Below are 22,832 nucleotides of genomic sequence, written 5' to 3' on the forward strand. Positions count from 1 at the left end.
GACAGGGGATCAACCTTCCACTGCTTAAGCCAAAGGTTCCGTCTCACCACCGCATTAGCTGCCTGAGATCTAGCAGAATACTGCAGACTGTCCTGTGAGGCATCAGAAGCAAACTGCGCAGCACGGTTAATCTTAAGCAATTATCTCTTTAAGGAGAGGGGGTCAAGATCTGGTTGTTGAAGAAGATTATCTGCCCAAAGGACAATAGCACATGTAAAGTTTGAAAGGACCGCAGAGGCCCTTATCGCTAAAGAGGCTGCGCCTCATGGGCTTTTTTGAGTACAGTCTCATTGTTTCTGTCCACTGTGTCTTTAAGGATGTTGTCCCCATCCTTAGATAAGACAGCCCCAGAATGCAGTGCCACCACTGGTGCATCTACCAATGGTACCTTCAACTCTTCCATAATTTTGTGTGGCAAGCTGTAGAACTTTTTTGCGATATTATTCAGGGTAGAGCCAGGCCCTGGAAGTGCCCATTCTGACTTGATCACTTCCTGGAAATGCTTCAGGAAGGGGCAGCCAGCACCTTTTCTGCTGGGCTTTTTGAAACCTCTTGCATCCAGGCTGTCTGTTGCCTCTGGAATCTTTTGTTCTCCTGAGTCACTAGAATAGTTGAGAGTGGATCTCATCTTTGATAGTGCTCAGGCTGGAATAATCTGGTAGAACTCTGTTTGGAGTCTGACTCTTCACCCGACCACTCACCCTCCTCTTTGTCAGAGTGAATGGGTGAAACAACAGAAAAGCTGTCCTCCCCGTCTAAAACCAGTCTGCGTGATGGTTGTTTCTTTCTATGACTCAACTTGGGTCTTTTTTAGAGGGGGGGGGGAAGGAGTTGGAGATCCCATGCTCCTGAACCTATCTCTCCTTAACTGTCTCTTTTGTCTCCTTTTTATAGAGACCTCCTGCTCTGAAGAAGAGGCTGAAGATGAAAAGGAGCTTGTAGAAGCAGACACAGAAAATCTGGAGGTCCTGTGTCTCTCCTTGCCTTGGGGTTCCATGGACACCTCCCTGGAAGAACATCCCTGGCCCCCAGCTCTCATGTTGGAAGGGTCCATTTCCTCCTCTATCTGAGGCTTGGCAAGGAGGGTATGGTGGCTGGGACTGATTGTGGAAACCAGGCCACCCTCCAGCTACTCACAGGCTAATTGCTAGGGAGCTGTCCATAAAACGCAGGGGGAAATGTAGTAGCGGCCATGTTGGGCCCTACTGCAGCAGACGGCCCCATCAATTGGAGAGGGGAGGGCATGAACGGGGCTGTGTAGATAGTATAGCCAGCCAGCCTGGGGTCTGCTCCCGACGGGGGGTTAATGAGCTAGCAGGAGCCCCTGCCAACGTTCCCTGACTCCCCACTGTGAGGACGACCACGGCTGCACTTTGTATGCCATGGCTTGTGCGCACCGCATCATTGCACCTCTCCCCTTCGACTGTTTTTGGCCTCCCAGAGCCCTCCGGAGCCATCTGTGTCATCTCGGACCCAGGAATCGCTGCGCTGGCCATCCGGCTTCCCGAGGCCTCAGGAGCTCCCATCTGGATTTCACTCCAGCTCGCAGCTGCAGCCTCTGATGGGTAAAGTTTGCCCGAGGCCTCAGATGGGTAAAGTTTGCCCAAGGAGCGATCTCTTTTGTTTACAGCTCCTGAGCCTGGAGCCTTCTTAGACACCTTGGAATCCATGCTATTAGCACCTCAAAGGGTCAGTCTTTAGATATGCTGAATAAATAGCAGCTGCTGATCTGGTGAGTGGAGCTAGGCTCTAACGACCTCCTGAAGCGGCAGGGCTATCGAAACTGGAAGGGCGCCCTCGCTCTATCAAAGTAGGCATACACAAAAATTTGCATAGCCCTGCCTGAAGCAAGAGGAGGCGTGACCTAATCAGTCTGGATGCCTTCCCCCACTGAAGGAGAACGAGAAGACCCCACCCCCCTGGGAACACTAGGAGGAAGGAGTCAGACACCTGCAATGGGATGAGGGAATCGGCAAAACTTCCATTCTTCTGTTAACAGAAATTCTCTGCAGGATCCAACCCATAAACAGGCTTTTGTCTTTCATGCCCCCCACCCCAAGCTTCTCAGACTAGATGCTATTAAAATGCTAAATCAAGTGGATATCTGATTAAAAGAATATGCTATGGATATGGCAAACCAGCTCTCTTATCTTCATATACAAAGTATGATAATTGACAGTATAAATTTACTTCCCAAAGACTTGCTGCACCGGCATACACTCTGTCTTTTAGTGGTAGGGACTTACTGATTTGCCTATGCATCATCCCAGCAAAGAGCAGGTGCACTCAAGAGTACAAAAGATGACACAAAAGATGACAAAGCAAGGCATTCATTAGTTGGTTTGAACTATATCCAGTAGGAAATGGCTACCCAAGAAGGCAAGGTAACCTAACCAGGGTGATATTAGACCTGCAGCATAAAAGACTGACCTCTTCAAGCAAAAGCGTTCTTTAACTGTTTAGTACATCTGCTTTACATTTGATAGTCCCAGTGAATCTAGATAGATTTTTCATGTGTGAAAAAAGAAGGGGGGGGGGGGAAGAGAGGCTAAGAACATTACACACCAGGGGTCAGTAAACTGGGGGCCTGAGGGCAGACACCAAAGTGTCCACACTGACCAGAGGGAGTCCTGCCATGAACCATAGCACTTTCCAGCCAAACTCTGCTGGGTGAAATAAAAGGATTTGCACTGGAAAGGGTGAAGGGCAAAAGTATCATTTATTCACCAACCAACCAAAGAAACTCCATCTGTAGTTTCAAGGCCACCAATAGACATTAAATTTATTTATTTAATTTATTATATTCAATTTTTATATCACCCATTCCCTGCAACAGGGCTCAGGACAGTGTACAACAGCATATTAAAGCAAACATATATAAATAAAAAAACATTTAAAATTACAATAAAATTTTTAAAAAATTCAATTACAGGCACTGTGGAACTGCATCAGATCCCGCAGGGCATGGGTGTTACTCAGCAGAGTTCTACCAGGTTGGACACTTGGACCACAGGTTGGCCAAGCAATAACTGACAAAAGTTCTGCCTTAAAGATCTGTAGTCCAGCCAGCAGAACCTAGCTAGAATGTTTTGGAGCTGCTGCTGCACATCTAAATTCAAGAGGGTGATGGAAACACCACCATTCAACTTCTCCACTCCATTAATAGATCCTGGTGGGGCCAGCTACCAAAGTGATGGGTGGGAAGATAGTCCATTGGTCATTGCTCTGCAGCAGACTGGTTTGCTGGCCAGTTTAGTTACTGACCATTGTTCTACAACTTCCTCTACTTAAGACATTTTTCTTCCTACCACGGATGGAGTGCAGCTTTCAATGTAATTCTTAGTGGATCATGTTATTCCTACTCCCAGCTCATGTTAAGCCAGCTGATTAGTTTCTAAGTCCAACTGGTGTTCACCTTTAAAGCTGTTGGAACTCAAATTTAAAGTGACGCATTACTTAGGGCCCACATACCTGAAGGATTGCCTCTCCCTGCATGTCCCCACACTACAGCTTAATCCTTCCCAGCAAGGTTTATTGTCAATACCCCCAATGTCTAGGGCAAATTCATCAACAGTCCAGCCTTGAGCTTGCTGTGGTTGCCTCATGCCACTGAAGCTGCCTCCTGGAAGAACTCAGGGGGTCTCCTATAGTCCTGGCTTTCAAGCAACGCTGCAAAACAGAACTATTCTGGAGAACTTTAAGAGCAGTCTGAGCCTGGGTAAAAGGGGAACAAGGTTTCCATAGGTTGGTTTTTGTTTTTTTAAATACATTTTTAATTGCTCTTCTAAAACTACACTACAGGATCGGGGAATGGGAACAGCCTAAAACTAGAGTACCACGGATCATTATTACAAAAGTTTAAAGTTATTGATACATCTCTTTTGTCAGAAAAGTAAAGCGTGAGAGATATTACAAAAATATCAAATTAAAAGGCAAACAATCACAAACATATTTGGCTGTAGTTGAGCATCTTAATTTTAAAGTTATACATTGACAATAAACACTATAGTGTAAATAAAATTAGTTTTGAGTTCCTTTTGCAATGTATACAAGCTTGTTGCTAAGGTGGTCATCTGGTCCAGAAGAGGGCGTAAAGCTGCAGCAATCAGTTTGGGAAAGTCTGTGGTTGCTTCCGGTCTGGTAGCCGGTGATGATGTGTTGACTGTTCCTGTTATAAGTTTCGTTTTAGGCACCATTTATTCTGCTCGCTGCATCATTGTTTACACAAGAAGTTTAAAAGTTCTCCGTAAGTCTGGTGATTTATCGCTTTCTGGCTAGTCTGCCACACACTCCATCATAATCCGCTTCCTTCAAGCCGCCCCTTTCTGCCTCCTGCTTTAAATTCAGTCTTTTCAGGATCGGGCATTCCCCTCCCCCTTCAGCTTTTTGGGGGCTTTGGGACGGCTTTGCTGCTAACGTTTTATCGATTCTTTGCTGGGTCATAGCTTCACTCACATTCGTACTTGCGTTCGTTGCATATGTAGAGAAGATAATTCCTTAGGATCCTTGTGCACTCTGTCCAGTGTGTGCCTCTTGATGCCATGCTGGCTCCGTGCTGTGGGGGCCTTTAGGGGCAAAAAGGTGCCTCAATCCTTTGGCTTCCGCCTTGAGAGAGGCACCTCTCGCACCCCAGGCTGTGGCCCCCCTCCAGGTGGCCTGGGGGGTCCAAGATCAACTTGGACCCCCCACATCTGCATGTTTGCGGGGCGCTCACATCGGAGCTATGATGGAGCACACCCGCTTGCAAGTTGCCAAAAACCGGAAGTCCATAGGTTGGTTTTTTAACTGTTGTCTTAATGTTACTTGACCTGGGTCCTGAGATGCTCAGGAGAAGGGCTAACAACTATCTATCTATTTAAAAAAGCCCAACGTACTGGCACTTTCTGGCTCTCCCATTAGCTGTGCTGTGCGCTCCATCAGCCGTTGGTCCATCAACTGTCACTCAAGAGTACTTGTGTACCATTGGCTGGGTGCTGGGTCTGCTCCTCTCCCCCACCCACTGCCAGTCTGGACACTCTTCCCTCACTGAATAAACTGCCAAAATGGCTGTCTCTCCTGACGAAGATAGTTTTCCTGTTGCTGGCTTGCTACTGAGGTGGGCCACCAGCCATTCTCTTCTCCTCCTCCTGGGGGGCTAACTTTTCCCTCAGTGGCTGTTGCGAGGCAACCAAGCTTGGTTCTGTCAGTAAAAAGGCAAAGCCAGGAGATCCTTTCCCGGCCTTCTTTGGCCTTTGTGAGGAGCTCATTGGGGCCAGTCCTGACTAGGGTTGCCAGCCCCAGGTTGGGAAATTCATGGATATTTTGTGGTGGAGTCTATGGAAGCAGAGTTTGGGGAGGGGAGAGGCCTCAGTGTCAGAGTCCTACAACAAACAGGCTCAACAACGTTCCTTCCAGAAGGATCAAGTTTATTGAGTTCAGTAGAAGCAGGTCATCTGTGCGTACAGTTTCTGTGTAAAGGCTAGCCCCACAAGCGGGAAGGGGGAAGATATACTGCGTTTGAAATGTGACCCTCTGATGGGGGCAAGCCAATCAGAGGTGCAAGCCTTGCGTGCTTAAAGTAATGAGCTCAAGTTCCCAGGGAGGCAAGAGCGCAAAGCATCAAGATCAGGCAACCAGATAGGGCACAGTGAGGAAGTGCAAGTTAACATTCCAGGACAATAAGATGTTCACTTTACAGACTCCCTTACCCCACCACCAACCATGGCAGCATAGCTGAATAGAATGCCACAGAATCCACCCTTCAAAGCAGTTATATTCTCCAGAGGGAGAGAGAGATCTGTTGTCTGGAGTTCAGTTGTGATACCTGACGATCTTCAGGCTCCACCTGGAGGCTGGCTACCCTAGGTGTAGCAGTTAGCACTTCAGAGCAGGGTCTGCCAGACCCAGGTTCTTGCTGTGGAAGCGGAGTGGGTGATTTTGGACCAATCACATTCAGCCTAACCTACCTCACAGGGTTGTTGTGTGGATCAAAAGGGGGAGAGGAGAATGATCTAAGCTGCTTTGGTCCCCACTGCAGAGAAAGACTGTACTTCTCCTGGGGAGCCATTGATGCCAATCTCCAGGTGAGGGCTGGAGATCACTCAGAATTAAAACTGCTATCCTGATGGCAGAGATCAGCTCCCCTGCAGAAAACAGCTGCTTAGCAGGGTGGACTCTGTGTCATTATACCCTGCTGAGGTTGCTTCCCATCCTGCTTGGGTCCCCACTGCAGAGGAGAAAGACTGTAGTTTTCCTAGGTAGAGGTTCCAGGTAGGGAGATGGAAAACTGAAGTCAGAGGGGCAAATAAAGGTAGGTTGATGGTTGGATGGGAAGGAGATAGGGTTGTCAGCTCCAGGTTGGGAAATTCCTGGAGATTTGAAGGGTGGAGCTTGGAGAGTGTGGAGTTTGAGGAGGGGTGGGTCCTCAGACAGGAGCAATGCCAAACTCCACCCTCCAAACCAGCCATTTCCTCCTGGGGAACCATTGCTGCCAATCTCCAAGGGAGGGATAGAGATCACTCAGAATTACAACTGCTCTTCAGATGGCAGAGATCAGTTCCCCTGGAGAAAACAGTTCTGTGTTATTATACACCCGCCCAGAGCCTCTTTCTAGAGCTCATTGTATTTATTTCCACAACGGTCCTTATTCCTAGTTTATTTATATGTTACTAAGGTGCCATACTATGCTTTTATTAAATTTAATTATATTAAAGTGAGGTATCACCTTGCTCCATGCAACTATTTCTAATTTTCTTTTGAGGTACTAGCTGTTTCATAAAATTGTGCAGAAAGTTATTCAACAAAGGACTAGTGAACATCATGGCAAGACAGTGACTACAACTGATATTATTAAACACTGTTTACAGGGTAACTAGCTGATCTGGTCTTCTTTTAAAGCCATAGAATCTGGCAATAAAGTCTGTTTCTCTTGTATTTATGTACTTCTCTTATCCAGTTTCCTTCACTCTTCTCAAAGTTATCTGAATTTCACTTACCTTCTTTATCAGCATATGATTGACTATCTGCAATGACTTTTGGGAGCTCTGGATTATAACGTGTTCCCTCAGGAAAAATCACAAGATACATCTGCAGGATTACAAGCATATAGACATACATATATTTTTTAATGTTTGACATTATAATGTGGCTCATGCAATGTGATTACATAGCAACTTTGTGTGGGGTGGCAATGGAAGAATTAAACTGCACTAGCAAGATATTTAACCAAGATATACTGCACTTTTCAGTTGAGTAATGGTGATATTCAGGGACTCTAAAGTTATTTTTCTGAACAATGACAAAAAAATCTTCACAAAAGCAGCAGAAGAATTAGCTAGACTAAGAACAAATTGAACAATCAAGCAGGGAGAAGAAAAGTAATCAACTCAATTAACACATATGCCTCTTAAGACCTGCACAGATATTTCTAGCCAGCTTCCAGTACTGCAACTGAAAGTGAAGAAATAAGATGCCTACTCAGCCATAAAACTTTAACATGATATGTCTTGTAATGCAGTACACATTGCATAAAGTTGGTATAGGTACTTCCAATAGAAAAGAGCATGGCATCCCTTCCATCTGCATGTATTTTAGTTGGATGCTGAGGGAGAAAATGTGTAATGCTGGCCTCCAGTGAAACAATCCTCCTCCTATCCTGAAAATTTGTTTACAAGGCACAAAATGTCATGTGCTGAGCGAACACCAAAATCATATAATTTCAGATAAAGAATATATAGAAGGAATAACAAAACTTTGTGACAAGTTAACTAAAATAAAATTTTGATGGCTGTATTTATACTCTTGAAGGGTGGATGATCTAAATTGAGCAAGGGTGACCTTTCCAAACACATTCTGAAAATTTGCTTGACAAAAATCCAGCAGAGCCCCCAAACAGTTATTTTGAAACACATCTTCCCTTCACAGAAGTCCCAGGAAGAAGAGGAAAATTGCAATAATCACTTTTTTGTTTTTTTTTAATTAACATTTTTGTTAAAACAGTATACAAATAAAACAGTATACAAATGAACAATAAATCAATTTTTGTCCCCCCCAAAGAGACCCCCCCAAAAGCAGTTTACTTTGAATTATTTGGGGTTCTTGCACTTTTTATTGAAGTGAAATTGTTTTATATTTATGTTTCTCAGATTGGTACCATTAACGTTGAAAAATGTTATCTGCTGTTGAAAGACTAGCTTGGCTGATTGACGTTTTCAGCCGGCCTGAGGCTTACAGCTGGTTTACAGCTGGCGAAGAGTGGCAGATGAGGTGATGATTGGGCATGCAATTCCAGTGCTCCTAGGGAGAGGAAAGTACAGCGGTGGGACCAGACATGGAGTTAAGGGAAGGGGACGGAGAAGTAGAGTAGTTCGGCCCCCTTCCAGCCTGTGTCCCATCCTGAAGGCAGTAGGTTGTGCGGCTAGGATGATTGACCCCCCCCCCGACATTTGTGTTGTATAACGCCAGGTCTTTAAGTAATAAGATCATGGTCCTTCGGGACTTTCTGCAGGAGCAAAATGTAGACCTGGCATGCGTGACTGAGACCTCGGTGCAAGAGGGAAAAACGGTAGCTCTCTCTCAGTTGGCTCCTCCCTGGTTTTCAGTCCTTCACCAATCGTGGACTGGGTGTGGGGGGGTGGAGTGGCCCTATTCATTCGGGAGGCTTACTCCTTCAGGGCACTCCTGTCGCCGCATTGAGTGTGCTGGCTTAGTGTGGGAAGCCTGGGAGTGTTTGGCAATTTGGTTGGTGTACTGACTGCCCAATACACCGGCTGATAGCCTACCGTCCCTGGTGGAGGCCATATCAGGCTGGGTACTGGTACACCCTAGACTGATAGCTCTGGGTGATTTCAAAGTCCATGCTGATGATGCAACCTCTACTCAGGCAATGGACCTGGTGTCATCCATGGCTGCACTGGAACTCTCTCAACTTGTAACGACTCCCACTCACCAGGCTGGGCACAAGCTTGATCTGATCTTTGTGGCGGGCGTTACAGTGGACCGGATTGCTTCCTTGGCAGTATCATTGTTGGACCACTTTGTCCTGAAAACCCGTCTGAATGTCCTACTCCAGCCTTGTTTGGATGGCAAGTCTATTTTGTCTCACCCATGGAGCAAAATGGACCCTATGCGGCTTCAGATAGCTCTTCGAGATCCAAAGTCCCCAGGCAGCTCGTTAGATGAGCTTATAGAGGATGGCAATCAAAGCCACTGAGAAAGAATATTATACGGCCGCGATTGCGTCTGCAAGCTCACGCCCAGCCCAATTATTTAGAATGATTCGGTCTATTACTGCTTTACCACAAGGCAGTCCAAATGCTAGGGAATTGGACACTGCCTGCGAGGCTTTTGTGAGCTATTTTGCAGATAAAATCTTGTCGCTCTGCTGCAACCTCCCCACCACCGTTGACACAGTGAGTGAACTTGAGGCTCCATGCACGCCAGTCAGATTATGGATCACTTCGGCCCACTCAGCCTGGAGGAAGTCGACAAGTTGCTCTTAACTGTGCGCCCTACCACTTGCTCCCTTGATCCGTGTCCTTTGTGGCTAATTAAAGCTGGCCACGAGGGATTTTGAGGTGCCCTATGGGAAATTATCAACAAGTCCCTATTGGAGGAGCAGTTCCCTGGGGAACTTAAAGAAGCAGTGGTCTGCCCTCTCTTGATAAAGCCATCTTTGGACATAGCCAAATTGGCCAATTATCGGCCAGTTTCTAACTTGCCCTACCTGGGCTAGATAATAGAGAGGGCTGTGGCAGTACAGCTTCTTGGATGATGCTTCCATCTTAGATCCCTTCCAGTCTGGCTTTTGCCCGGGCCATGGGATGGAAACGACACTGGTCACCCTCACGGACGACCCCCAGGGGCATCTGGATCAGGGCAGATCGGCAGTGCTGTTGTTGTTAGACCTGTTGGCAGCGTTCGACATGGTCAACCATCAGCTACTGATCCACCACCTCGCCGACACTGGGGTTCAGGGACTGGCCTTGCAGTGGCTTGCTTCCTTCCTTCAAGGTTGGAGACAAAGGGTGACACTGAGGAAACAACTGTCCCAGAAACATGCACTGGATTGTGGAGTGCCTCAAGGGGTGGTGTTATCTCCGATGCGTTCCAACATGTGCCCCCTTGCCCAGATTGCCCGGAGATATGGGCTGGGATGTCCCCAGTATGCGGACGACACCCAGCTCTGTTGTTGGCCGGTCAGTCCAACTCCAAACCAGAAGACCTAGACCAGGGGTTACAAGCCGTGGCTGGCTGGCTCAGACTGAGCTGGCTGAAATTGAATCTAAGATGGAGGTCCTGTGCCTGAGCTGGGGCAGTCTGGGGGTAGGGATCCCACTCCTGACCGTTGATGGGGCTCCTTTGGTTCCAGCACCAGAGGTTAGGAGTCTGGGAGTGCTCCTGGATGCCTCCTTAACAATGGAGGCCCAGGTAGCAGCCGCTGCCAACTTGGCCTTGTATCATCTTCGGTTGATTAGGCAGTTGGTTCCCTTCCTTGAACTAACGACTTGGTGACAGTGATCCATGCAATGGTCACCTCAAGATTGGACTACTGTAATGCTCTCTACATGGGGCTGCCCTTCTCTCAAATCTAGAAGCTACAGCTGGTGCAAAATGCCACGGGCAAGCTGTTGATGGGACTCCCAACTCAGGAGCACATCCAGCTGGTCCTAAAGGCATTGCACTGGCTGCCAATAGCATACCGAATTCGTTTCAAGGTGCTGGTTTTGACCTTTAAGGTCTGGGGCCTACATACCTGAAGGACCACATTTTGCCATATGTTTCCCAGAGAGCACGGCATTCAGGGGCCGAGAACCAGCTGGCTCTCCTGAGCTGCAAGGAGGCCAGGCTGGTGACAACCAGGGCCAGGACTTCAGTGGCATTTCCGTTCTGGTGGAATGAGCTCCCAGTAGAGATCAGGACCCTGCGGGACCTCTTACAGTTCCACAGGACCTGTAAAATGGAGCTCTTCCACCAGTCCTTTGGAGCTGCTGCCACCGCTAAATATCATCAATAGTTAACAGCAGTAGGATAGAGAGCCCTGTGTCCCTGGAATTTTTAACAACGGCCAGTGCCAATGGCTTCAATGACGTTTGAAGGAGATCTGAGAGCCGATCATCTGGAGAGAGAACTGAGTACAGCAGCCATCGCTGAAGCAACAACTAAGGACAATAATACTAGCACTTATTATGTCATCAATTGGTTGTAGTAATTTTTAAGTGTTTTAATTGTTTTTACTGTAATTTATGCACTGTTTTATGTAAGCTGCCCTGAGCTGCCCTCGGCTGGGAGCGCGGGGTAGAAATCTGACAATAAAATAAAAAATAAATAACCCAAGCCCCCAGAATGTATACTTTGATCAGAGTCTGTGCCACTACTGCATGCTGAAGGATACTGCATAGTAATGTTGCTTAGTTTGCATCATTTCTTTCATAACTTTAGATCTGAGAACAGATGTATTAAAACTATTGAATCTGCTTCTGTGTAGGAACACTTGATACCTTCAGGTCAAGGCTCAAAATCGTCAGATGGATAAAGTCTAATATTTTTCAGAAGAACTGGGTGGTTCAATGTTATTATGGTGTAACCCTAAATTCTGTTCTCAGGATGAAGTGAAGACACTGTTTACTGAATCTGTCTTTCAACATGGTTAGTCTCTCTTCCCTCTCAATCAGTGTCTCACCAGTATACCATGGATCTGCTGGCTGACATTCACAGTCATAATTCTCAGTGCTTGTTTCCAAATCATTAAGTTAATTCACAAATATTGCCTGGAAGGCAATCTGTGCCAGAACAAGCAACGCTTTATTAGCATAATCTCATGTAATGTTTGTTTCATCCTGTTTTTATGTGTCCTCAGCTGACAGCATGCTCAGCCTGCACATAAATCTTATGTTCACTCATCCAAAACACCTGTGAACTGGCTAGAACTCAAATCCAGCTTTACAAGTATTTCAAACCTAGACTTCTGCAGTGCTCCCATATTTAGCATTGGGGTGTTCTACTAAACTGTTTTCCCATAAAAACTCTCTGCAGTTTTGACATGCTAATGGTCTCAGGAAGATACACGTATTTGCTTTGCTACCAGAGATTCTTCTGACAAGAAATGCAGGGAAAGAAAAAAGGGTTGCACTTACCTGTAAGTGTTGTTCATTGACTGGTCTTTTATGTAGGCACACATTTGGAACTGCATGTGCACCATGTAGCAATGGAAAAGATTTCCAAAGCTTTCTAGAAGACTAGGGCTGCAGTCACACACACTAATCCACTTTCAAACTGGATTTTTACTGTGTGAACTGGCAAAATCCAGTTGGAAAGTGCATTGAAAGTGGATTATTTAGTGTGTGTGACTGCAGCCTAGGAGTGCCCCTCCTCCCTCTGGTGCTTTCCCGCCAAAACCATCACGTGACCAGGAGGGGGGTAGTACTCCCTCAGTTCTCTGCATGTTGCTGCTGGAGACTCCAAGAAACTAAGGTTCCAGAGAGTTCACAGGGGCAGGAGAGAGGGATGTGTGCCGGCACAGAAGACCACTTGATGAACAATGGCTACAGCTAAGTGCAACCCTGTTTTTATCATTGTGGCTTCTGTAGAGTCCCTCATTGGGGGACCAGCAAGCTCACTGAGTGAAAGAGGCAGGTGTGAAGCTTTCAGAGGAAGAGACCACGGAGGACTGCCTTCCCAATGGCTGTTTAGAACACCATATTGAAAATCACTCAGAGCTGCTTTATAAAGGAGCAGGATGTTCTCTACAAGTGTCCCAATTAGGGATGGGCACGGACCGGAAAAATGGAGGTCTATGGTCCACCACGAACTTCCATGGACTTTCCCGGTTTATGAACCAGTTCATGGTTCATGAGGACCAAAATGGGCACAACCTGGAAGTGGGCGGAGAAGGCATTTAAATGCCTCCCAAGCTCCCTTGCGGGGCCCTAACAGACCACCCCAATGGACCAAACAGACCGCCGAAAAAAATCACAGTCCATGGGTAGTCCGTCAAAACCGTAAATGCATGGACTGGGCAAATGGACCACAAACTTGCCCCTGGTTCATCACAAAATTAGGTCCATGGACTGGTTTGTGCCCTTCCCTAGTCCCAAACAAATACATGCAGGAATGTGGCAAAGAAAAACAGCACTCTGGTGGACAGAGCCATGATACATAAAGGGCATTAAACAGCCATGCAACTTGAGATAGAGTAGGATAGCCTCTACCAACCCACAAGCACAGTTTGTGTGAAGATGTTGACTAGTCCTTCTTGGAGCCTGAGAGACCAATACAAAGTAGGGTTGGATCACTAGAAGACCAAAATGCAAGAAAAGTCACATTCAGTGAATGTAAGGTGAGTGCACAGAAGTTTGGCGTCAGAAACAAGTGTAAGGATAGCACTGTTTTGACATGAAGACTGAGAGACAATCCTTGGTAGGGAATCCTGATCAGGGCATCAGACAAAGCTGAACAAAAAGGGAACAACTGCAATAAAAATCAAAACAAGAAAATAAGAAGTTGCTGAAAAACAATATCTAAATGAGTGGAGCAAAGATATTTGTTATTTGGCAGGAAAGGAATGTATGTTCTTCGGAGCCAGTACTGGATAGTATATTAGGTTCCTTCAGTTTTTTTCCTGTTGAGGCCATTTACTGTACTAACAGTGCTTACAGGATGAGATTTCAACAGCACAATACAAAGCAGCCCTGACCATTTGCTTAGTATACATTCATTGCAGTTTTGTAACATTCCATTGTTGTATATTGTTTCATAAGAACATAAGAGATGCCAATGTTGGATCAGGCCAAAGGCCCATCCAGTCTAACACTCTGTCACACAGTGGCCAAAAATACCAGGTGCCATCACGAGGTCCAGCAGTGGGGCTAGGACACTAGAAGCCCTCCCACTGTTGCCCTCCCCCCAAACACCAAGAATACAGTGCATCACTTGCCCCAGCCTGAAAGTTCCTATCTATACCTTGTGGCTATAGCCACTGATGGACCTCTGGCTCCATATGTTTATCTAACTCCCTCTTGAAGCTGTCCATGCTTATATTTCATGACCAACAAAAAAAGACTTTATCAAAATGTGTTTGGTCTTTTATCTTTGTTGTGTATGAGACAGTAATTACTGTATTATGTATTTAAAAAGCTAACAATCTTTACCAAAATAAGGATCATCTCAAGACCGAGAAAGGCAAATCAGTAAAATAAAAAGGATTGCCCCTGAAAAGATCAACAACCAACCATCAACAGTACAGGGAAAACAATGTAACAGCTTCACATGGACTACCCTAATTGCCATGTATTTTGTAAAACAGCCAAGGCATAATCCCAAATGAAGGGAAATGTTGGAATTCTGAGACTGGCAGCTTCCATCCCCAATGGCAGAGAGACGCTCTGCAGGAAGAGTAGAGAGGTGAGGTGATGAAGATCTTGGGTCTGAGCCTACAAAGTGACATAGGTGTGAAAAAATTGTAGGAAACCTGTGAATGGTGGACCACAGATTTTTTGCTTTTTCTTGTAGGGTAAATCTCCATGGACGACAGGTGAATGGATTTAAAGGACTTTTGACAAGTCCAATTAACAGAGATGTTTTCAACAGGAGATGCCAAGGATGGAACATGGCATATTGCATGTAGAAAAATGTGTCACAACCAGTGTTCCCTCTAAGCTCAGTCGGTGTGAGCTAGCTCACTGTTTTTTAGCCTCCAGTTCACCCATTTTTCTCTTAGCTCGGGAAGGATGGCTCCAGAGCAAGCTAATTTCTGCAGGAGCCAAATGGCTGGCTCACAGCTTTAATGCCAGGAGCTCACAAAGCAGAATTTTTGCTCACAAGACTCCACATCTTAGAGGGAACATTGGTCACAATCCTGAGATACCATGTGTGAAGGAGGGGAAGAAGAGGCAACTCTTAAGGATCTGATAGCAATCCTGTTACTCTCCATAGAGTGTTGTCCAACTGTACTGAAAAATTCATAGCCTCTCTATGGAGCCAAAGTAATAACCAGCTCCTTCCTTTTCACTTTTTTCTCCAACACTAATTCCTACCATGGACTCAGGCAGTCTAAAAAGACTGACCCAGATTAAAGGAATAGAACTGTCACATACACCACAGGCATGAGACACAAGGATATCTGAAGAAGTCAGACTGACAAAAGCTCATCTTAAAATAGTGTCACTGGGCTGTCAATTTATTACATACAGAGGCAAACTGTCATTTATAACACGTTGGCCAATACTCTTCATGCTCCAGGATAGGGATAAAACAGTGTGCCAAACTCCCTTAAAGGGATAGTAAAAGGGCCATATTGACCTGTTGATTAGCAACTTAAAGAGATAAAGTGTGGCAGAAAATTCCACTTCCCACCCAGGGTAACCGTTTACAGCACTCAAATCTCTGCAGTGGCTGAATAAGAGATGAAGTGCTATTTAACCTGCAGGCCATCAACAACTATACTGACCAATGGAATCAAGCATGTATTTGCTAAAGGACTGTAGTAGGGGCTGTAACTGCAGGCAATTTAATGAATGTTTACATTTATTTATTTATTTATTATTTACATTTGATTTCTATACCGCCCATGACCCCCAATGGGTCTCAGGGCGGTTTACATTGAACTACCTCAGTAGTTGTTTCCCTAACTAGGGCCACAATTTTGCGGGGGGGGGAGCTGCGCCGCGTCGTCTCGCATCTGCGTCGACGGGCTCCGCCTCCATCTGCTTTGATCGTCACCTCCTCGGATAGCCGATGCCGCCATGTTCTTTCCGCCGCCGCCGCTTTCTCTCGCTGCCGCCGACAATCGCCGCCGCTTCACTTCCTGCCGCCGACAATCCTTCCTGGCACAGAACCAGGAGGAAGGGTGCTCCCTGCCTACTAAGGCAGGTACCCATTTCTCTACTTGTAATTTACTTTCGAGCCGCTGGGTTGGCGGGAGCTGGGACTGGGGGCCGGTAGCTCACTCCGGCCGCGGTGGGGATTTGAACAGCTGTTCGCTATAGATGTTAATAGCAGGCGTTGTACTGCCTGCGCCATCCCAAGGGGCACCCGTTTAGAGTAGAAAACTAAGATGTCTTTTAAAAAGATGGGTATGGGAATTTATCTGTACCCCATCTTACTCCTCAATAGGGACTCAAAGTGGCGTATAGCATTTTGCACTTTCCCATTCCATTCTCACCAGAACTCTGTGAGGCAGGTCAAGTTGAGAGAGTGCAATGGACCCATGGTCACAAGCACGTTTTTCAGGCAAAATGGCATTTCAACCTGGGTCTCTCAAATCCTAGCCCAATGCTTTAACCATTATATCACATTGGCTCTTAACACAAATGGTGCCACATAGGAATTACTCCAAAGACAGACTGAACCCAACTGAAATAGGAACTCTTTCCAAGAAGCAGCCATGAGTTTGAGAACCCTGGGGAGAGTCAGTGCCATTCTGTGGTAGGAAGAAGGGAATATGGGCATACATAGAGATGTAAAATTTCCAGAAATTTTGAAGCTCAGAAAAAACCCCGGTTTTTTCCCCAGTTTTTCTTTTGGGAAAAAAATTGGAAATTTTTGGAAAAATTTAAAAAATGCTACATTAACATTTCTTTTGTCTTTTCTAGATTGAAAGTCATTCTGTTACTTTAGGAACATAAAATATGACTATGGATATTTTTACTTGGCATGAAATTATCACAACTAGCATATTAAAAATATAGTGTATCCAAACAGTTATTACAAACAGAATACCCACCCACATGCAAAAACAAAACTGCAACCTTTTTATTTTCTTCTGACAATAGCACCTCCTAAAGGAAGAAATGCACCTTGTTCTTGCATTGGAGAGTTCAGTTTGTAACCTAGGACTTGCTTGTCCTCAGTGCACAGAAATTAGATCAATCTGATACCATACGTATTTTTTTAGAAATGGTTTGGAAAATATTTGAACACCTTGTCTTAAAATATTTTATTCATCATGTTAAAATAAAATATTCCATAATCATTTTTTCCCTTTTCTTTTTTCAATTTTTCCAATTTGGGGGGGGGGGACAAAAAAGGCTTCCGGAAAAAACCTGGTTTCCCCCTGAATTTTTCCGGTTTTTTTTCGGGCTTTCACATCCCTACAATTTCTCTCGGGCCTTCACATCTCTAGGCATACATGGAACTGACAGGGGAAAACTGCCTATGAAAGGACTGGGCTTAGAGGTATGGGTTCATCATTTCTACTTAAAAACAGAAGCTGCTAGGGAGCCCCAAACTACTACTGATGGTTCCAAACGCTACCATGGAATCAAGAGGAGAGGCAAACTGCTCAGGCTTGCCTCCAAAAAGCAGACTTGCTGATGGTTCTGAGTTCCCCACGGCGATGGCAACAGCAAGCCCTACCTCTTTTTGAAACAGCACCTGTGCTGAAAGCCCCCTATGATCTTAAGCATCAGTGTTGAGAAAGTAGCATGTCAGCTTTAAGAACTAGGCATTAGCAAGAGGGCTTGGAACTGAGATCAACAGAGAATTGCTTTTGACCTTGCAACTGAGGCAGTCCCAATAAAGTGTGTGGTAAAATGAAGCTCAACAGGCCTTAAGCATAACTATCAAAACATAACTAACAAGAACAGGAAACTCCACCCACTTTGGCAGCTCTCCAAAACGACAGAGGCTGAAGTCCAAACAACCCCAAATAAAAGGCACAACACCCACCTGATATACATAACACCTTTCACAAAGAAACACTGAGAATTGTCTCCAGGGATCTTATCTGGATGGGCTCCTTCAGTCAGGCATATGCATAGCTAATCCATTAAAAACTGTACTGCCACAGTCCTCAGAATTGAGGCAACTGGGGGGAGAGAAGTGCCTTTATCCCGGCTGGCAGGCAACCAAAGTCCTTGTGAAAGCCAAAGCTACCTTCACACACCTCAAGGCTTTTCAGATGGCAACTGAGGACAGCCAGGGAGGGATCCCTTCAATTAGGCAGGGCACAGCCAAAGCCTTAGAAAAGAGCCATTTTGACTCTGAGGCTCTGTCAGGCAACATCTCCAGGTTTCTACCCTCAGAGCTGATACAGCCAAAGAGGGGGAGGATGCCTTTATTCAGTCTGGTGTGCAGCCAAAGCCTTTGAAAAAGAGCCATTTTGAATCCAGTTCTAGCAAATCATGCCTACACTGGTAACAGAAAGAGCCGGCAGCTCTTGTTATGTGATTCCCCAGGCAGATAAGGCACAAAGAATGGGTGTTTATCAGCACCATTTTAAAACCACATTCCTAAAGAGGCCCCTTTGAGCCATAATGACAAAGTGGAAAAGTTAGAAACTTTTTAAAATGTAGATTATTCTTCACTACAATGACTGATGACAGAAAACTTTCAGAAACAAATCTCCTCAGCCTCAAGAATAAGGTGAGGAAAAAAATACAGAAAAGCAATGAAGATTCCCTTTTACGGTGGCAAAAAGAGAACTGACAAGAGTAGCATCCCTCCTCCTGTTTATCTGATGGTTTTGGAGGGAAAGCACCAGAGGGAGAAGGGGCACTTCTACTCCATCAGAAAGCTTTGGAAAGCTTTTCCAAGGCTGGGTGGTGCACATGCAGTTCCAAATGTGTGCCTACACAAAAGACCAGTCAGTGAGACTGGGACCTTCTACATGCTATGCATAAGCTCTACCTCTGATCTCCAGTGGACTGATGAAACTGCCCCATGAGTTTCTATGAATAATAGCATGAAATGGAATATTATGCTGAAAATCTTTGAAGAAAAGATAAGAGGCTTGCCATGTTCATAAACCATTCAGAACACTGAACTAATTGATCTGAGACAGTCGCTCCAGGCAGAAGAGATCTGAAGTAGGTTTGGTCAGAGAGGGATCACATTCAAGCTCTGTGATTTTGCTTATTAGATTCTGGACTGCATTCTCATTCCAATCCATTTGGATGGCAGAACTTTCACTGTAATATGCAGATGAATGCATGAAATTTGTGGTAGCGTGTTGACCCACTCCATTTACAGAGTTCCCATTTCTTGCATGAGTCAGCAGTAATTCTCTATTTTTTATAACAGGTATCCAACCAGCCTTCATCAGAGTCCTTGCTTAAGGTGAATTTCTATCCAGAGATCATGGGCAGAGAATGACTGAAATCACAACTTCCTCCACATATACACTGGTTTTGTTCCTCAGTAAAAAGTTCTCTGTAGCCAGAACTTTAAGACCCATTCCCCATACTTGTCATTCCTATAAAGATAGATCAAGATGGGTAGCTTTGTTAGTCTGTCTGTAGCAGTAGAAAGAAGCAAGAGTGCAGCAGCACCTTAAAGACAAACAGAATTCGTGGCAGGGTATGAGCTTTAGTGAGTCACTGAAGTGAGCAGTGATGCATGAAAGCTCATACCCTGCCACAAATTTTGTTGGTCTTTAGTGCTACTCAACACTTGCTCTTTTCTATTCTCATTCCCATAGGCTTTAATCATGAGGACATTATTCCAAAAGATGTCTTCAATGGTTTGCCTTTTGGAATTCTCAAGGCATGAAAACTTCCACATATTTTGACACAAACATGAGTCTCAACCAATAGCTTGTGACTGGATTGTCTAATGCTCCAAAATTTGTGAACAAATCCTGAACCAAAGTACAGAATTCCTTATCGGATTACATCAGCCATATGCTCATAGTCCTCATATGTTTACTGACATATCCTGAATTCTCTCCCACTTATTCTTTAATTAATACAACTGTATCCATATCTAGTCCCTCCTGAATGAACAAGACCTGCGTAAGTCTTAAGCATTAAACATTCCTTCTCTAAGGTGTGCCAACCCAAACACCTATAACATTATGATGTTGCAACAAGGACACTAGATATAACCAATACTTTGAACCACATGTTGCTTGCTTGTTTAAATGGCCATGGAATGGACCCAGGATCATTCACAGCACAACATATATGAGGTTACTGCAATTAAGATTCCCAAGTCCAGTCCAATAATGTGCACGACTAGCTTGCTTTTTGTAAGAAAGTTGATATACATGCAATTTTGCAAAAGGAGGCTATGGAGTTCAGTGGAAGTAATTTGAGATGAAATAAATTCAGTTCATTCACCTTCACCCTTTCATAACCAGTGAATTATTTAAACAAAAAGCCCTCTCTCTCAAATAAAAGAGAAATTTCACAGAAAATGAAACAGAAGAATTAAAAAGTAGAAGAAATAATTTGCATATCTTCAGATTGTCCTTGCTAGTGAAAAGTACAATGGGCAATTCTTCAAACTGTGCGTCAGTTAGATGTAACAATACATGCAATGCCACTAGTGTGCTCCTAGTTTTCTAAACTTCCTTATTTCAAAAGATTGTAAGCAAAGGCTTTGCTACATTGTTGGCAACAGGGACCTTTTCCCTAAATCTTATATTTCAGGGTCAGAGCCCTTAAAAACAGTTGCACAGCCAATCACCAGAAGAACAAAGATAGCCTCTGTATCCAATACTGTTTTCATAAAAGTGTGTCTGAAAACTGGGGCGACTGAACCTCTCCCTCCATTTAACTAGTGTGATTAAGAACCTACTGGTTGATTTCTCAATCGGCTATTTAAGTGGCTTTTACTGACTATGTTCTTAACAGCTCTGTTTTTACCTTGTAGGTTTTAAAATCGCTCAGGCATTGTTGAAAAAAAGGCTGTGATCTTTAAGTGAGTGAAGGTGGGGACTCTGTCCTCGGCAGTCTTTCCTGCCAGTTTTAACTGCTCTGCTGTTGCTTTTCAGGGTCACAAAGTTTTCCTTTTAACACAACAGGTCTTCAAGAGTTTTTAGGTGGACAGAAGAAAGGAACATGGAGGGAAAAAAAACCCAGTTCTTCCTACTCGATCTTTCTCTAGGGACCCCAGCAATAAACAGGGGGGTTAAGTTTCTTATACTAAACTTAATATATATTAAGTATAAAGTTATTCTATCAGCAGTCAACAAATAACAGTTTTATAAGTCAAATTTTAATCAAGTGGAATTAAGTCCCTGATTTAAAATACATGATCAAAACATAACTCTGCTGTGACTGGCCAAAATTAGAATGCAATTAATGGTTCCGGTATTCAGCTGTGCACACATGCATGTATGAATTTTTAATAAATGTGATTTCTGAACTATCTTTGTAAGCAAAACCACACAAACATATTTAAGATTAAACCAAAATAACAGTGCCAAACAAGTGGTTTCACAACTGCCTTAGAGCAGTTTCTAAAATGCTCAGACACCTGACAATTAAGAGAGATAAAAAGCCATGAAATTATGTTGCTGACATTATCTGCCTCCGTATAGGAATACTTTTCAAGTATTCCTGCCTACTCATTTGGTTATTACATGAACAGTAGGAGGTCTGCAACAATGTCCTCAGTTGCTTTCTGGGAGAAATATCTGTTGAAGCTATAATTAATACATTTATTTTAAATAAAATGATCCATACAGTTCCTTCACTGTTGACTACAGATCCCATTCAACTCTGAGCAAATGTAGGGTGTCGGCTGACACCGTCATGGGATGTGTGGAATGTGTGGGCTGTGCACTTGTGCTTTGCCACCCTGCTTTTCTCTGCAGCTGCCTTCTCCCTGCTGCTTTGTTATCTCTCCGTGGCCTTGAGCGCCTGGTTCATCCGTCCTGCCTCCTTTGCCAGTCTCCCGCCCTCACTGGGTCTGTTAGTTTTTCCCCCGCATTTGCAGGTGTTTGCTCATTGGCCTCTGCTCATCAGGGGGTCTTGTATGATTGGGGTATAACTGCTTAACCCGCTCATTTTATGTTATTCCTGACACAGAAGTTCATGGAGTATCCTCTACTCTGATCAATAAACTGAACCTGCTTAGGTCCTGTGTGTTGGTACTGAGTTATTGGAATACCTGACAGAGGGGACCCAGACTTGTTTTGGGGGGCGGGGAGACAGTTGCTGAAGGAGCTGAAAAGTCCTGCACACACATGAGAACATGACACTTTGGATTGTGGCCTAGAGTTACTAGGAGTTACAGAAGAGAGCAAGAGTCAAGTAGTACCTTAAAGACTAACCAAATTTGTGGCAGGGTATGAATTTTCACTGAAGAAGGGAGCAGCGACTCACAAAAGCTCAAACCCTGCCACAAATTTGGTTAGTCTTTCAGGTACTACTCAACTCTTGCTCTCTTCTTCTGCTAAAAACAGACTAACATGGCTACCCATCTTGATGTGTCTCCAGTAGGAGTTATGACAGGAAAACAACTGCCCTTTAAAAAGGCAGACATTCAAGGAAGACACCCCATCTGCTATGTTAACAGAAACTGCATAACGCAGAGTCATTCAGGACAGCTTTCTCAAACAGTGGCTGAATTTCTAGAAGGGTTCATATAGCAGATTGTTTTGTCTTATGATTGTTCTGTGGTTCTGGCATATTATTTGATTTTTATAGATTGTAATGAAAGGATTTTAAACATTGTTGTAACCAGGGATCTTTTCCTAGAAAAAGAGCTGCAGGCGCTCATTAGCATATACCATACCCCCTGACATCACTGGAAGTCATGTCAGAAGGGGAAGCAAGGGGGGGAAGGCATCTTCAAAAGCCTCCCCTTCCCTTCCCCAGCTGACCTGTGGGGGGGGGGGAGAAGGGGTTTAAAGTTTAAACCCCTTCTCACTAGAGTTGGGCCACAGAAGGAGGAAAGAGGGAAGGAAAGAGAGAAAGTAGAGAGAGAAGGGAAGAAGGAGGGAAAGGAGGAAAAAAGAGATGAGAAGAAGGCGGGAAAGAAAGAAAGAGAGAAGGGAAGGAGGAGGAAAAGAGGAAAAGGAGAGAAGGAAAGGAGGAAATGAAAGAAAGAGAGAAGGAAAGGAGGAAATGGAAGGAAGGAAGGAAGGAAGGAAGGAAGGAAGGAAGGAAGGAAGGAAGGAAGGAAGGAAG

General features: G+C 44.7%; 1 protein-coding gene across 2 annotated transcripts in view; it reads right to left on the reverse strand.

The window, feature by feature from the left end:
- The window catches only part of AGPAT5 (1-acylglycerol-3-phosphate O-acyltransferase 5), an 80,004-nt gene that overhangs the window by 40,825 nt on the left and 16,347 nt on the right, over window positions 1-22,832 (reverse strand). For both annotated transcript variants that reach the window (XM_015414589.1, XM_015414588.1), the window contains exon 5: window positions 6,975-7,065. In XM_015414589.1, the coding sequence (XP_015270075.1) occupies window positions 6,975-7,065 (91 nt within the window). The remainder of the gene's footprint in view (window positions 1-6,974; window positions 7,066-22,832) is intronic.

Source organism: Gekko japonicus, unplaced genomic scaffold (genome assembly GCF_001447785.1).
Source record: "Gekko japonicus isolate JY-2015 unplaced genomic scaffold, Gekko_japonicus_V1.1 scaffold671, whole genome shotgun sequence".
Classification (NCBI taxonomy): domain Eukaryota; kingdom Metazoa; phylum Chordata; class Lepidosauria; order Squamata; family Gekkonidae; genus Gekko; species Gekko japonicus.